At 36.6% G+C, this 17,557-nt stretch overlaps 2 protein-coding genes across 2 annotated transcripts; both read left to right on the top strand.

The window, feature by feature from the left end:
• The first annotated feature begins 374 nt into the window (after positions 1–374).
• Positions 375–3,764, top strand: LOC117321126. Its single transcript, XM_033875595.1, has 2 exons — positions 375–588; positions 3,467–3,764. Exons 1-2 carry the CDS (start codon positions 526–528, stop codon positions 3,734–3,736), a joined length of 333 nt encoding a protein of 110 aa, XP_033731486.1. The 5' UTR covers positions 375–525; the 3' UTR covers positions 3,737–3,764.
• On the top strand, positions 3,708–14,430 carry LOC117321125. Its single transcript, XM_033875594.1, has 14 exons — positions 3,708–4,165; positions 4,447–4,686; positions 6,039–6,152; positions 6,420–6,530; positions 6,872–6,989; positions 7,245–7,375; positions 7,600–7,722; positions 7,986–8,057; positions 8,514–8,602; positions 8,975–9,080; positions 9,361–9,463; positions 12,247–12,311; positions 12,702–13,666; positions 14,319–14,430. Exons 1-5 carry the CDS (start codon positions 3,739–3,741, stop codon positions 6,910–6,912), a joined length of 933 nt encoding a protein of 310 aa, XP_033731485.1. The 5' UTR covers positions 3,708–3,738; the 3' UTR covers positions 6,913–6,989; positions 7,245–7,375; positions 7,600–7,722; positions 7,986–8,057; positions 8,514–8,602; positions 8,975–9,080; positions 9,361–9,463; positions 12,247–12,311; positions 12,702–13,666; positions 14,319–14,430.
• Positions 14,431–17,557: the final 3,127 nt, after the last annotated feature.

Below are 17,557 nucleotides of genomic sequence, written 5' to 3'. Positions count from 1 at the left end.
GACCCTGACTCACATTCAAGGTCACGTCGTATCAAGTATACTTAAATCTTTAAATGACTTTTAGTGAAAAGCCAAAGTGCAGACAGACATTATATTGGTCCTGTAGCATGCTTTCAAATAACTGCAGGATCCATATATGAAAAGATCACTGCATTGCAGGTGAGCGATTTGGGCCCATTGGGCCCTTGTTCATTGTAAACTCGTAAATCTGATAGACAGGAGATACAATTAAAATGCATAGATGTAAAGGTAATTAATTAAAATTTGATTTTTTTAAGTTAGAACAGTGTCCTAATAAGTGGAAATTAAACAAATTTCTAATAAACAAAAGTATTAACAATTTTATTTTAGTGGGAGGTATGTGTATAAATATTATTTTGAAAATGATGATATATTTGTAAATCCTTTAGGTTCATTAGAGAAAATGCCATATTAACAGATTATATTGGAAGGACTTTTGACTCAGAGGTGCCTGTTTTCCTCCATAACAGACCAACTTAATTCATTAAACATTGTTTGGCCAAAATGGAACTCTGTGAAACGTTTGGCAAGAAGGACGTTGAGCATCTTGGTGATTGTTCATTCCAGGTACTCTTTAATATAATTTGAATTTTTTATTTACAGGTAACAGTTGTTCTTCTTTGTCTTAGTAAATGAGACCTGCATGTAAATAGCATCTTCTACGACCAATGTGAAAAATCTCCGGCAAATTAATATCTTTCTAAAATTAGATACAGAAGGGGGTTTCTTGAACTAGCCAAAGATGCAAATACACACTGCTTGCGAGAATAAAATTCATGAAAAAATGACACTTGTCTTTCAAAGATTTTAATTTGTAGCAGCTGAAGAATTTATACAAAGAAAAATTGTGTGGCCCCTGTAAGCCTAACCTGGCTGGTGCCTGATAAAGATAAGGACATCGATTTAGATTCTTTATGTATTTATTGTGTAAGCAATGCCCTTAGCATGTCATGTTGTATATCTTCAGAAAAGCAAACAAACTCTGTATTTCATGAAAGAATACCCCTTGTCCATCCTTTATTCCCTAGTTTATTAGGTCACCTGAGACGAAGTCTCAGTTGACCTATTGCAATCGCCTTTTGTCCGGCGTTGTGCGTCGTGCGTCGTAAACAATTTACATTTTCAACTTCTTCTCAAAAACCGCTGAACTAAATTCAATGAAATTTTACAGGAAGCTTCCATGGCCGAGGGTGAACCAAAATTGTGAATTATATGGTCCCCACCCCCCAGGGGCCTGCAGGGCGGGGCCAAAAAGGGTCAAATTGACTAAAACTTCAAAAATCTTCTTCTCTGCTCTCAGATATGGTAGAATCAAATACTCTTCATAGATGGAAGGGTCTTAAGGTGCCTTACCAAAATTGTGAATTTCATGACCCTGGGGTTTCACGTTTGCCCCTGGGGAGGGGGTAAACTTTACTATAGTTTATATAGGGAAATCACATTTTTGACTATTATTTATTGGATTTGTATTGGAATTCATTCTAACTTGGTTCAAATTATCAGCATGGGATGACACTTTGATGGTATGTACATGTTGGCCCTAGTTGACCCCCAGGGGCCTGCGGGGCAGGGCCAAAAAGGGTAAAATTTACAAAAATTTCAAAAATCTTCTTCTCTACTCTTAGATATGGTTGAATCAAATACTCTTCATAGATGGAAGGATCTTAAGGTGCTTTACCAAAATTGTGAATTTCATGACCCTGGGGTCTCACGTTTGCCCCTGGGGAGGGGGTAAACTTTACTATAGTTTATATAGGGAAATCACATTTTTGACTATTATTTGTTGGATTTGTATTGGAATTCATTCTTACTTGTATCAAATTATCAGCATGGGATGACACTTTGATGGTATGTACATGTTGGCCCTAGTTGACCCCCAGGGGCCTGCGGGGCGGGGCCAAAAAGGGTAAAATTTACAAAAATTTCAAAAATCTTCTTCTCTGCTCTCAGATATGGTAGAATCAAATACTCTTCATAGATGGAAGGGTCTTAAGGTGCTTTACCAAAATTGTGAATTTCATGACCCTGGGGTCTCACGTTTGCCCCTGGGGAGGGGGTAAACTTTACTATAGTTTATATAGGGAAATCACATTTTTGACTATTATTTGTTGGATTTGTATTGGAATTCATTCTTACTTGTATCAAATTATCAGCATGGGATGACACTTTGATGGTATGTACATGTTGGCCCTAGTTGACCCCCAGGGGCCTGCGGGGCGGGGCCAAAAAGGGTCAAATTTACAAAAATTTCAAAAATCTTCTTCTCTACTCTTAGATATGGTAGAATCAAATACTCTACATAGATGGAAGGATCTTAAGGTGCTTTACCACAATTGTGAATTTCATGACCCTGGGGTCTCATGTTTGCCCCTGGGGAGGGGGTAAACTTTGCTATAGTTTATATAGGGAAATCACATTTTTGACCATTACTTGTTAAATTTTTATTGGAATTCATTCTAACTTCGTTAACATATCAGCTTGGGATGACAGTTTGATGGTATGTACATGTTGGCCCTGACTGACCCCCAGGGGCTGATGGGCGGGGCCAAAAAGGGTCAAATTAACAGAAATTTTAAAAATCTTCTTCTTACAGCCCAAATAAGGTAGAATTGAATACTCTTCACAGATCGAAGGGTCTTAAGGTGCTTTACCATCGTTGTGAATTTCCTAGCCCTGGGGTCTCGCGTTTGCCCCAGGGGAGGGGATCAACTTTACTATAGTTATAGGGAAATCACATTTTTGACTATCATTTGTTTTATTTGTTTTGAAATTCATTCTTTCATTCAAATTTACCTGTTACTGAAATATTTCAAAAATCAGGTGACCGTTAAGGCCCATGGGCCTCTTGTTTGCTCCTGCGTTGAATACCCTAGGTTGTCTCGATGCAAATGCTTGGGGTGTTCATTATATATGCATAAAGCTGTGATTGCTTCCTTTACAAAATATTTTACTCAGTTGTGTAATGGCTTACACATACATCATACATAAATGATGTCACATACAATGGCGTTGTTGTAACCATAAAGGAGATAACGCGCAATTTCATTGGCCCATGTTTACTCATGAATATGAATGATTTTACATGTACAATGCTGCATTTGCTCGAGATAACAAGTTTATTCAGCGCTAGAGCAAATACCCTGGGGAACCGAGGATGACCCCATGTCAAGACTCCGTGGTAATTGAGTTCATGCAATCGTATGCAGGGTTAAAATTACCTTCAATCCTTAAATATCTGTTTGCAATATAATAGATTGGGACACATACAAATTACGTCTTTGGTCTTTGGCGAGGATTCAAACCCAGACCTCCCCACCTGATAACCATTCTTTTATTGTTTGAAAAGAAATAACAGGTTACAGGTATTCTGTTGTATATTCATTTGATGAAGCTTTCACAATAATTATCAAGGAATAATACAAAAGTTCACATATTTTTATTTCAGGTGTCAAGTCAGTCATCTGTAGAAAAAACAACATACAGAGTTAATTTGAATGGTCCCACTGGAATGCCAAGCTGTGACTGCCACAATTGGCAATGGACATTATTGCCTTGCAAACATATGTTTGCTGTGTTTGCACACACAGATTATTCATGGGAGGATATTGCAGCAGAATATAGGAGCTTACCATCCCTAACCATTGATAGCCAGTTACCAGCACAGATACTCCAACTGAAGAAGTGCTGTGTGAAGAATTTGGTTTTGATGGTATAGGAATGTTTGAGTCTGAGAGTGAGTCCATTTTGGAATTGCCTCTTGCTAAGAAAACTCCAAGAGGTTTGAAATCACTTGCTATTAAATGCCGTGAGAAGTTGTCGATTCTCCACAATGCAACTTACCTCTGCCAAAAAGAAGAGACTCTGACCTCTTTGGTTGATGTCCTCGACCATGAAATCATTAAAGTAAATAGTGGTTTATACATAAATCATGGACTATGTGAAGAAACCCCAGCTAAGAAATCTGAAGTGAAATCAAAACCAGAAAAACGCCAGCCTATTCACAATAAGCTTAAACTTGTGAAAACAAGAAAAAGAAAGGAAAGATCAGCAAAGAGAAAACCAGCCCCAGACACATCTGAAACCATTATAATTGATGGAATTGTTGCTTTGGACCATCACAAAGAATTTCAAGAGGGCATTGCAGGTAACTATCTGAGAGTATAAATTTACAATGTGTAAACATGATTCATACTGTGAAATCATTGATTTCCACGGGTTCCAAATTGGGGCAAGCTTACCATTTTGAGGCTGACTTTAAATACCGGTAAATTCATTAATTCTTAAATCTTAGTAATACTATAAATAAATGTTTTATTAGGACTCAAATTGACACAATGTGTTTTTGTTTGTTTCATAAAAAATCTGCTTGAACAAATCTCACATTTATACAATAATATTACAATTGCATTTACTTTGTTTCTTCAGACATGGTATCTACAATGTCAGCCAGTGAATGGGATGCATTAGTACAAGATGCTAAGTGCACAAGCACTTACCAGTTTGCAATGGATATGGTGGCCAGAACTGCCTTAACTATGCTAGACGAGATTTGCCCGAATGGTGATCATGTGGATATTTTACATTCATTGTCCCATACACATAGTCCATCAGAGTTAAATGCAGCCCAACAACTTAGACTTTCATTAATTCTTCTAGCTACTTATGGTGAGTACATACATATATACAGTCAAACCTGCTCTAACGACCCCCTGTATATAACGACTGCCTGTCTATAACGACCGGTTTTAAGATTCCCCGTGAGATTTTACTATATAACGACCCTCTGTATAGCGACTACCTGTCTAATGTGGCTAACGACCGGTGATTTCGGAACGGCGGTCGCTAATTTGTTTTCTATAGCGACCGATTTCTGTCAGCCATCTTCTGCTTGGCAGTCATCCCTCATAAAATCCCCGGAAAATTCAGACACATCGACCCTGGCTTGATTATACAAACAAAGGACCACCACAACCCTGGCCTGAGTATATAAACAAAAGACCCCTACCACCTGTTAGCCTATAATTACTCTAGCTGCCCTGGCCTGGGGCTCGGTAAGAGAGGAGTCGGGTCACCATGCGTGTCGGTATTACATTACAACTGTGCACAGGTGGCTTCATTTGACACGGTCAGTTAATTTTGTGATTACAACTAGGATACATCACTTCAATAACAAACACTGGTCATATCTGTCAACAAGATTTACTGACATCAAAGCCAATAATGCCTTTCTTAATCGTAGCTGTCGGTACTAGCGTTTGTACTGCCGCCATCTTTAATTAGTCAATACTAATAAAAAGTCGTAAACTGACACAAATATCCGGATTTCAATTTGGGTCAGAAAAAAAAATATTTTGGTTTTAAGAAGTAAGACTATAACACAAAATAATTAGTAGTAACACAAATATAATTAATTTATTAATTATTGTGTATTCTTTTTCTTTATTTATGAAAGAAAGGGAGATAATTTGATAGATACATATAGCATTATTTCAGAACAAAATATTTAAAAAAAAATATCCATAAGACCATTTTGAGTTATATTTTGTGTTTGGGTCCACAAATCATTAAATATTAAACCCTTCAGATTTATAAAGTTTATGCATTTATTTAACTTCTGACTTGTCTTCTGAATGCCCTGTTCAATGACAATTTATTTATGGCAGGTTTAAGTAAATTGGTTGGTGCAATAATTTTGACCTGTCTATAAAGGCAACCTGTCTATAGTGACCGTTTTTCTGTCTCCCCTTGGGCGGTCGCTATAGACAGGTTTGACTGTAGGTCTAATAATTGGCTTTAGATGATCTCGATGGTGATTATAGGCTCTTAAGCTCTTATCAATCAATAGTCCTACTTAAGACTATGGAGTGTTTTTGATTAGGATCATAGTTGCTATAAAACAATCTAACATTATCGGAGAATCTTGTCAAAGTGAAATTCAGTGTTTGTTGCTAGGATATGAATGGATAGTCAATTTATATTAGTTGCACAATTCTTTACACATATTGTTAAACTTTCAGTCAAAGAAGGAAAATATCACTTGCAAAGGGATTTTGCAAAAGAAGAAGCTGAGGCAAGCAAGGCAATGATGGAATGTATAGCTGCAATGAAATCATTGGCTGAAACTAACTCTGGTATATTGATTTAAACATTTTTGCTATTATTAGCATATGTATCCAACTGTCCTCTAATGGCACTATGAAATACCCTTCCTAAGAAACAGAAATTTTGAAAATACATGAACAACATTCTTAAAAGCTATGAAAAGAAAGGGTAATAATGAAGACATTATGAAAATAAGACATTTTTGGCATATTTCAGTTTCCAAAACATTTATGAATGCTATCAAAACCATTCAAACTTAATATATATTTATAGTTTGTGATTAATCATAATTTCAGCATCAGCCAGTCAAAACTCTCAAGGAACTAAACGAAAATCTGAAGATGCTGAATTTATTGAGCAACCTTCTGCTGCAGCAAAGAAGAGCTTTCATATTGATGAAAAGAAATGTAAATCAATTTATTTGGTTACATTTTACTAATTCAGCTTTTCTTTCTTTTGTGTTGATTTTAATATTTTGGTTATTATTGTGGAAGCTGTGTTATCATCGATTAGTCAAGAAAAAGATTTCTTTATCATGATTATTATGAAATAATTTTTCTTATTGAAATCACTTGCAAAGTTTTATTTGAACTTAAATATTTTTAGTATTTGACTATTTATTTGAAGGTACTTTAAAACGTTTTCATAGACTAATGAAATAAATGCTTCCAAAATTATTGACGGTAAATTTCATTTTTCATTGGTCAGTTGATGATGTCATAACATTAGTTAATTGTGTATCTTGCAGCCAATGTCAAGACTGTTAAAGTTAAAGAAAAAGAGGACTAAGAAGCATGTTTCATGGAGTGACTATACCAACGTTGCAACAGTTACATCCACTGATCATGACATTGACCAACAAAAAGGTTTACTATTAATATACATTAATATATGTGTACATGTTTTTTTAAGAGAATGTTATTCAAACTATATAAGTTTGTCTATTGTAAATTTTTGTAAATGCCTAAGGTTTCAGTTCGTGTTCATGTTTGCATCATAATTATATGTCTAACATACACAAACTCAAAATCTAGCAATTGTAAAAACAAATGCATGCAGACATTTTAGTTTAGTTTTTATGGAACATTTCATATTTATGTATTTGCAACTTTATTTTTCAGCACAAAATCATGTTGACAGAATATGGGATCAGCATGAAGAGTCAAATTATATACTAGCAAAAGTATAAGGATTCAACTTAACTGATGTTGATATCAAATCTTTGAAGAGGGGTCATTGGCTGACAGATCAGGTAAATTTGTACCGGGTATTTATTTTTGAAAAGTAATTAACACCTTTGTATTTAGTATTATGAAATCTATCCAGCTGGAACTTTATCTTTGGCAGCAGTATGTACATGTACAGAAAGCTTCAAATATAATGTTTGCAGTTCCAAAACAAATATTATCATATCTATTTTTTTTCTGCAAGAAATATTTGTATTTTTGTGATATTTTGATTGTATGCTAACTATAGGTTATGGATGGTTACCTAGCCTGTTTGACACAAAAGGAAATGGATAAAGGGTTAAAGGTCAAACATGAAGTTGTATCGACAATGACCAACATGATGGATGATAAACATGTGCCAAATAAGAAGGTATGTTTTACAGTTTTATTCATTTGAATTTACAAATAACAACCAAATACAAAAATGTAATGAAATATAGTTTTATTTGTAATTGGTTGTTAAATTTATTTATTTGTGCTTTTATTTTAAAACATATCATGCAATCCCTATATTAACAAATTTGTATTGTAAATCAAGCGTTTCATTGTTGATACATGTACCTTCCGATATATTATTTGATATACATGTATTATCAAAATGAATTAACATATTGCAATAATTTCATACTTCAGTGCAGAGTCATGGAGTATGACTACGGTATCATTGGAGCTTATCACCAGCGTGGAGGTCACTGAGATATAGTGGTGAGAATTTATTGAAAGATATGTTTTTGTATAATGGAAATCATTTGATCAACATTGAAAAATGCAAGAGTGTATTTTGATAAATAAACAATCAATTCAGTTAACATCAGCAATGTAGTGAATCCATAGGAACACCAAAAAAGTGGTTGGAAGATTTCAACTGGATATATACCAATGGTAATAAAATGTCATTTTCAAGTGAACATCGATCACCATGCAGATGCCAATATCATCTTTTCAGTAGGGGGTTTTGATATACACAAACAAATAATTACCAATTTCAACACTATTTCAAATTTTGATGACATAATAAAATATTTGTGAGAAATTTGTTTTTGTCTTAACTCAAATTTCAGACAATGATGTGTTGTGTAGTTTGGTTGTTACAGTGTCAATAATTTAGTTTTACAGGGAAAATGTTAGTCATGTTTCTAAGTGATGCATTTTTTTTGACAGATTGTGGAACCAAAAAGAGGGGCAGTTTATTTTTATAATCCGCTGGGGGAAACTGCATTTCAACAGAGAAGAGCTATCAATAGTTGGAGGTAAAGTAACAGACATGTATATATATATTTCACACAGTTACCATTGACAATAATAAAACTTTACATCTATCAAAAATAACATGTTTAGTGGATAAATAAACAATACGAAAACCAGACCATTATACACATGCACATTCTATGGTGCTCATAGGCTCAGATTTTGTTTTAAAAGGCAAGCTTTCATTGTGATATCAATATTTGATTTTAATTAACTATTAAAATGTTGAACTACTCGGTTAACATGGGTATTTTAGAAGCTTTGGTTACTGAGAAAGTCATATATGAATATTTGCAAAAACTATTATTAGATCTGAAAATCCTAAAATATTCACATTATATATTGTTATTGTTAATGATTTATAATATTTACAGGAATTATGTGAATAGAAGCATGGTTTTCAACACATCATGGCATTTGGAATCAAAGCCACATGCTAAACAGTTAGATAGCTGCAACTGTGGAGTATACTGTTTAATGGTAAGTAAATTTGGACCCTATATATTTGATATTTCTGTCTGGAAGCAAGAGTTAAAGCAATTTCAGCATTTTTATTTAAACTTCATAATTTATAAACATTTTGTAGTCAGTGATAAGCTCTTTCAATGCAGACAGTGTGATGAGACGAAGAATACTGAAAGGTGCATCAAGAGATTTGCTTGTTGGAAAGTGAATGGTACAGTTAATCTATGTATGTCACAATTGAAAATTACCTTTAATTATTAATATTTCATTTCTTTTACTTTTTGTAAATTTTCAGTTTGCAGAAAGACATCTTTCAGGAGATTCATTGCTTGACATCTCTCTAAAAGATGTTGAAGCAAAGAGAAGGGAGATAGGATGTACCTTTCTGCTTTATGAAGGTAACAATGAAGAGAAACTTCAAATGTAAAAAAATCTTTGTGTTAATATTTATAGTTTAGAATGATAATTATGTTTAATATGAACAATTTAATAGTTTGACACCTTATCTGTTACTCAATGTAAAGATATTATTACACCCTGTAATAGTATTATATGTTACTCAATGTAAAGATATTATTACACCCTGTAATAGTATTATCTGTTACTCAATGTAAAGATATATTACACCCTGTAATAGTATTATATGTTACTCAATGTAAAGATATATTACCTGTACCTTTAATAGTTATTATCTGTTACTCATGTAAAGATATTATTACTACCTGTAATAGTATTATCTGTTACTCAATGTAAGATATTATTACTACCCTGTAATAGTATTACTATGTTACTCAATGTAAAGATATTATTACTACCCTGTAATAGTATTATATGTTACTCCATGTAAAGATAATTATTACACCCTGTAATAGTATTATCTGTTACTCAATGTAAGATCATATTAACCCTGTAATAGTATATTCTGTTACTCCATGTAAAGATATATATTACCCCTGTAATAGTATTATCTGTTACTCAATGTAAAGATATTATTACACCCCTGTAATAGTATTATATGTTACTCCAATTGTAAAGATATTATTACACCCTGTAATAGTATTATCTGTTACTCCATGTAAAGATATTATTACACCCTGTAATAGTATTATCTGTTACTCAATGTAAAGATATTATTACACCCTGTAATAGTATTATCTGTTACTCAATGTAAAGATATTATTACACCCTGTAATAGTATTATATGTTACTCAATGTAAAGATATATTACACCCTGTAATAGTATTATATGTTACTCAATGTAAAGATATTATTACACCCTGTAATAGTATTATCTGTTACTCCATGTAAAGATATTATTACACCCTGTAATAGTATTATATGTTACTCAATGTAGATATTATTACACCCTGTAATAGTATTATATGTTACTCAATGTAAAGATATTATTACACCCTGTAATAGTATTATCTGTTACTCCATATAAAGATATTATTACACCCTGTAATAGTATTATCTGTTACTCAATGTAAAGATATATTACACCCTGTAATAGTATTATCTGTTACTCAATGTAAAGATATTATTACACCCTGTTATAGTATTATATGTTACTCAATGTAAAGATATTATTACACCCTGTAATAGTATTATGTGTTACTCCATGTAAAGATATTATTATACCCTGTAATAGTATTATATGTTACTCCATGTAAAGATATTATTACACCCTGTAATAGTATTATATGTTACTCCATGTAAAGATATTATTACACCTTGTAATAGTATTATATGTTACTCCATGTAAAGATATATTATACCCTGTAATAGTATTATATGTTACTCAATGTAAAGATATATTATACCCTGTAATAGTATACAGTTATCGACTCTTCATTAGGTTCATACAAGGATTTATCAATCCGCAAAAGGGATATTTACCGAGGCTGAGGTTAATATCACCTTTAAGGTTTGATAAATCCTTGTATCAATCTAATTTAGATTCAATGACTGTTTTATTATACAAAACATTTGTTAAAACACTGATTCATTTTAATGCGGTTTGTGAATAAAAACTGACAAATGTACATGCAGCATAAGAACATAGCTTATTTTTATTTTTAGCCCACCATCATCAGATGGTGGGCTATTCAAATCGCCCTGCGTCCGTGGTCCCTCCGTCCGTCCGTCCCTCCGTAAACGATTCTTGTTATCGCTAATCCTCAGAAAGTACTGAAGGGATCTTTCTCAAATTTCTTATGTGGGTTTCCCTTGGTGCCTAGTTATGCATATTGTATTTTGGAACCGATCGGAAAACAACATGGCCGACAGGCAGCCATCTTGGATTTTGACCATTCAAGTTTGTTATCGCTATTTCTGAGAAACTAATGAAGGGATCTTCCTGAAATTTCATATGTAGGTTCCCCCAGGTGCCTAGTTATGCATAATGCATTTTGAGACCAATCGGAAAACAACATGGCCGACAGGCAGCCATCTTGGATTTTGACCATTTAAGTTTGTTATCGCTATTTCTCAGAAAGTACTGAAGGAATCTTTCTCAAATTCCATATATAGGTTCCCCTTGGTGCCTAAATCTTCAATTTTATATATAGGTTTCCCTTGTTTGAAAAGTACTAGAGGTTTCTTCTGAATTTACACAGATTAGTAAGACTTAGAAGAAGAGAAAAGTAGAGAAAAGCTCAATCTGACATGGAACCTATGAAGAACATTCAATGGTGGGCGCCAAGATCCCTCTGGGATCTCTTGTTAATAATTGAAATAGCCCGATTGAAAAGAATTTAAAAAGTTTTCTATTTGAAATTGAAATTAAGGATGAAGCGACTGTAATCGTAAAAGTTTGGCATTAGTTTATTTGAGCATTGCATCTGTTCATTGAAAATTCTGGACATTTCGGAAATCCGCTATTCTATTTTCAGCCGAAAATGTGCAGAAGAATGTTGCATTAACCAAATTGTTTATATTTAGACCAAACTGGTAATTTGGACTGGTTTGTGCCGAAGTGTAGGAAATTTAGGTAATGTCATGTTTAATCAAGACTTTTCAGGCTTGTTTTGACCAATCAGAAGAAAGGAAATAATTAGTCATATAATAATATTATTTATTTGCACAATCATAATGTTATTTAAAAAGATAAAAACATCAACATATTGAGGGTAATGTAGGTATTCTATTCCATGACAAATTTTTTCTTCAAATTTCGCAGTGTACCTGGATGAACAATGTCCTTGCTGTGGATTTCAAACCAGCAATGAAAACAAATCAAATCTTGTAGGTCCACCCTCTTACATTAATATTTTACTTTCAAGTTTATATAATTCAATTTTGTGAATACATAATTAAGTACCTTTCAATTTATAGTTCAAAACATTTTAATCTCTTTTGTCATTCTATGACATTAATACTGATTTTGTTAATGCAAATCTTCTGGGTTTTTTAACAAGATATATTAAATTCTGTGAATGTTGGGATATTAGTATGTTTCAAAAATGTTCTGCTAAGATTGCAGAATATGTAGTATCTGAACCTTTTTTTGTGTTTTAAATGCTTTTTGTACTATGAGATAAATCATCTTGATTTCATTTTGCCCTTTAAGATAACATTAATGTTTTATAAGTAATAAAGTTGTGTTATATTGATATTCTAATTTCTCTTTTCTAGCTACAATGCAGAAATTGTGGAAGATACTTCCACAAAAAGAACCATTGTGTTGGAATGATGGCTTTGACAAAAGAAAGGACATTCTTATGTCACGAGTGTAAAAGTGGTGACAGGAAGATTTGAATATTGGTGGATCTTACTGTATTAATGCTTCCATTAAAATGTGAAAGCTGTGAGGCAATCCATTAAAACTAAAGCTGTGGGGCAATCCATTAAAACTAAAGCTGTGAGGCAATCCATTAAAACTAAAGCTGTGGGGCAATCCATTAAAACTAAAGCTGTGGGGCAATCCATTAAAACTAAAGCTGTGAGGCAATCCATTAAAACTAAAGCTGTGAGGCAATCCATTAAAACTAAAGCTGTGGGGCAACCCATTAAAACTAAAGCTGTGGGGCAATCCATTAAAACTAAAGCTGTGGGGCAATCCATTAAAACTAAAGCTGTGAGGCAATCCATTAAAACTAAAGCTGTGAGGCAATCCATTAAAACTAAAGCTGTGGGGCAATCCATTAAAACTAAAGCTGTGGGGCAATCCATTAAAACTAAAGCTGTGAGGCAATCCATTAAAACTAAAGCTGTGGGGCAATCCATTAAAACTAAAGCTGTGGGGCAATCCATTAAAACTAAAGCTGTGAGGCAATCCATTAAAACTAAAGCTGTGAGGCAATCCATTAAAACTAAAGCTGTGAGGCAATCCATTAAAACTAAAGACAATTTAATAATTATTAATACATGTAATAGAATATGTATATTGTTGAGAAATTGATTTAAATTGATAAACAAAAATAAGTATTTTGAGCTTATGCTTATCTTCAAAATGTCAAGGGTTATACACTTCTCAATGTGCTGTTAGCGATCAATCATTGGCTGATAATTTGAGATGATTATATGTAAAGTAGAGCGTTACAAAAACAAGTGTTGTGACTATTGCCCAAAACTTCTTGACTGAGTACATCAGGGCCTAGGTAGCACACCACAGTAAGACAGCCTGGCCATGGGCAATTTTTTTGTTAAGCAAATAACTCCTGTATTATGATATGTATAAAAAATGAAAAAATAAATGTACACTATAATTGGTATATCCAGTATGAAGTAGTAGATACAGGCTTCACATTTATTAAAACAAAAATCAATAAATTGGTTCCGGATTTTAAATATCCGGATTTTCCGAACGTGTGTTTACACAGGAAATCTAGTTTGGCCTACAGCGCAAAATGGAAGCCCACAGAAAAGGTAAGATAGCGGAAAAACTTAATTTACAACATATGTCCAAACAAGATTAATTCTGTCTTTGGGATAGAGATATTTAATTTTAAATAGGTTTCAGAAGAAAAATTGTGTAGAGAATTGTGCCATTTTGGGTCAAATATCATAATATTTTGCAATTTTTGAGAATTTTTTAAGCTGTTACCATGGTATTCACAGCTCTAAAAATCACAGAAAATATCAGTTTACTTATCCTTCAGAGCTCTATTAAAATTGCAAATGTTGTACAGATTTCAAATATATATACTTTATTAGAGGTTATATGTAAGGTTAACTGGCAATGTTTACATATCTAAAGCATGTGCCATATTTTTCAGAATTTGGCATTTTTACTGTACACTGCTACCCTAGCACTTAATTTTATCATAATAATAAGTAACAAATTTTGGATGTAGATGTCACATCATACTTAACATTTTAAGTGCTTACATCACAATGAAAAATAAAATTATATCATGGCTAATATTCTATGTATTCCATTTGTTATTTGTTCATATATTGGATAAATCTAGAAGAATTTTCCCCAATTTAACAGAAGATTGCCTAAGGGATAAATAAAATTGATGTGATAGACTGACCTAGGAGATCCGGTAGACTGACCTAGGGGATCTGGTAGACTGACCTAGGGGATCTGATAGACTGACTTAGGGGATCTGGTAGACTGACCTAGGGGATCCAGTAGACTGACCTAGGGGATCTGGTAGACTGACCTAGGGGATCCGGTAGACTGACCTAGGGGATCCGATAGACTGACCTAGGGGATCTGATAGACTGACCTAGGGGATCTGGTAGACTGACCTAGGGGATCTGATAGACTGACTTAGGGGATCCAGTAGACAGACCTAGGGGATCTGTTAGACTGACCTAGGGTATCTGGTAGACTGACCTAGGGGATCTGTTAGACTGACCTAGGGGATCTGGTAGACTGACCTAGCTAGGGATCTGGTAGACTGACTTAAGGGATCCAGTAGACTGCCTAGGGGATCTGGTAGACTGACCTAGGGGATCTGTTAGACTGACCTAGGGGATCCGTTAGACCGACCTAGGGGATCCGGTAGACTGACCTAGGGGATCTGGTAGACTGATCTAGGGGATCCGGTAGACAGACCTAGGGGATCTGGTAGACTGACCTAGGGGATCTGTTAGACTGACCTAGGGGATCCGTAAGACCGACCTAGGGGATCCGGTAGACCGACCTAGGGGATCTGGTAGACTGACCTAGGGGATCTGGTAGACTGACCTAGGGGATCTGGTAGACTGACTTAGGGGATCCAGTAGACTGCCTAGGGGATCCAGTAGACTGACCTAGGGGATCCGGTAGACTGACCTAGGGGTTCTGGTAGACTGACTTAGGGGATCCAGTAGACTGACCTAGGGGATCTGGTAGACTGACTTAGGGGATCCAGTAGACTGACCTAGGGGATCCAGTAGACTGACCTAGGGGATCCAGTAGACAGACCTAGGGGATCTGTTAGACTGACCTAGTGGATCTGTTAGACTGACCTAGGGGATCCAGAAGACTGACCTAGGGGATCCCGTAGACCGACCTAGGGGATCCAGTAGACTGACTTAGGGGATCCGGTAGACTGACCTAGGGGATCTGTTAGACTGACCTAGGGGATCTGGTAGACTGACCTAGGGGATCTGGTAGACTGACCTAGGGGATCTGGTAGACTGATCTAGGGGATCTGTTAGACTGACCTAGGGGATCCGTTAGACCGACCTAGGGGATCCGGTAGACTGATCTAGGGGATCCGGTAGACAGACCTAGGGGATCTGTTAGACTGACCTAGTGGATCTGTTTGACTGACCTAGGGGATCCAGTAGACTGACCTAGGGGATCCGGTAGACTGACCTAGGGGATCTGGTAGACTGACCTAGGGGATCTGTTAGACTGACCTAGGGGATCCGTTAGACCGACCTAGGGGATCCGGTAGACTGACCTAGGGGATCTGGTAGACTGACCTAGGGGATCTGGTAGACTGACCTAGGGGATCTGGTAGACTGACCTAGGGGATCCAGTAGACTGACCTAGGGGATCTGGTAGACTGACCTAGGGGATCTGATAGACTGACTTAGGGGATCTGGTAGACTGACCTAGGGGATCCAGTAGACTGACCTAGGGGATCTGGTAGACTGACCTAGGGGATCTGGTAGACTGACCTAGGGGATCCGGTAGACTGACCTAGGGGATCTAATAGACTGACCTAGGGGATCTGATAGACTGACCTAGGGGATCTGGTAGACTGACCTAGGGGATCTGATAGACTTACTTAGGGGATCCAGTAGACAGACCTAGGGGATCCGGTAGACTGACCTAGGGGATCTGATAGACTGACCTAGGGGATCTGATAGACTGACCTAGGGGATCTGGTAGACTGACCTAGGGGATCTGATAGACTGACTTAGGGGATCCAGTAGACAGACCTAGGGGATCTGTTAGACTGACCTAGGGTATCTGGTATACTGACCTAGGGGATCTGTTAGACTGACCTAGGGGATCTGGTAGACTGACTTAGGGGATCCGGTAGACAGACCTAGGGGATCTGTTAGACTGACCTAGGGGATCTGGTAGACTGACCTAGCTAGGGATCTGGTAGACTGACCTAGGGGATCTGGTAGACTGACCTAGGGGTTCTGGTAGACTGACTTAGGGGATCCAGTAGACTGACCTAGGGGATCCAGTAGACTGACTTAGAGGATCCAGTAGACTGACCTAGGGGATCCAGTAGACTGACCTAGGGGATCTGTTAGACTGACCTAGTGGATCTGTTAGACTGACCTAGGGGATCCAGAAGACTGACCTAGGGGATCCCGTAGACCGACCTAGGGGATCCAGTAGACTGACCTAGGGGATCCGGTAGACTGACCTAGGGGATCCGGTAGACTGACCTAGGGGATCTGGTAGACTGACCTAGGGGATCTGTTAGACTGACCTAGGGGATCCGTTAGACCGACCTAGGGGATCCGGTAGACTGACCTAGGGGATCTGGTAGACTGATCTAGGGGATCCGGTAGACAGACCTAGGGGATCTGTTAGACTGACCTAGTGGATCTGTTAGACTGACTTAGGGGATCCAGAAGACTGACCTAGGGGATCTGGTAGACTGACTTAGGGGATCCAGTAGACGGACCTAGGGGATCCAGTAGACTGACCTAGGGGATCCAGTAGACAGACCTAGGGGATCTGTTAGACTGACCTAGTGGATCTGTTAGACTGACCTAGGGGATCCAGAAGACTGACCTAGGGGATCCCGTAGACCGACCTAGGGGATCCAGTAGACTGACCTAGGGGATCCGGTAGACTGACCTAGGGGATCCGGTAGACTGACCTAGGGGTTCCGGTAGACTGACCTAGGGGTTCTGGTAGACTGACTTAGGGGATCCAGTAGACTGACCTAGGGGATCTGGTAGACTGACTTAGGGGATCCAGTAGACTGACCTAGGGGATCCAGTAGACTGACCTAGGGGATCCAGTAGACAGACCTAGGGGATCTGTTAGACTGACCTAGTGGATCTGTTAGACTGACCTAGGGGATCCAGAAGACTGACCTAGGGGATCCCGTAGACCGACCTAGGGGATCCAGTAG

Source organism: Pecten maximus, unplaced genomic scaffold (genome assembly GCF_902652985.1).
Source record: "Pecten maximus unplaced genomic scaffold, xPecMax1.1, whole genome shotgun sequence".
Classification (NCBI taxonomy): Eukaryota; Metazoa; Mollusca; class Bivalvia; order Pectinida; family Pectinidae; genus Pecten; species Pecten maximus.
Note: the sequence above shows the minus strand (reverse complement) of the source record. Positions and strands in the feature narration are given on the sequence as shown.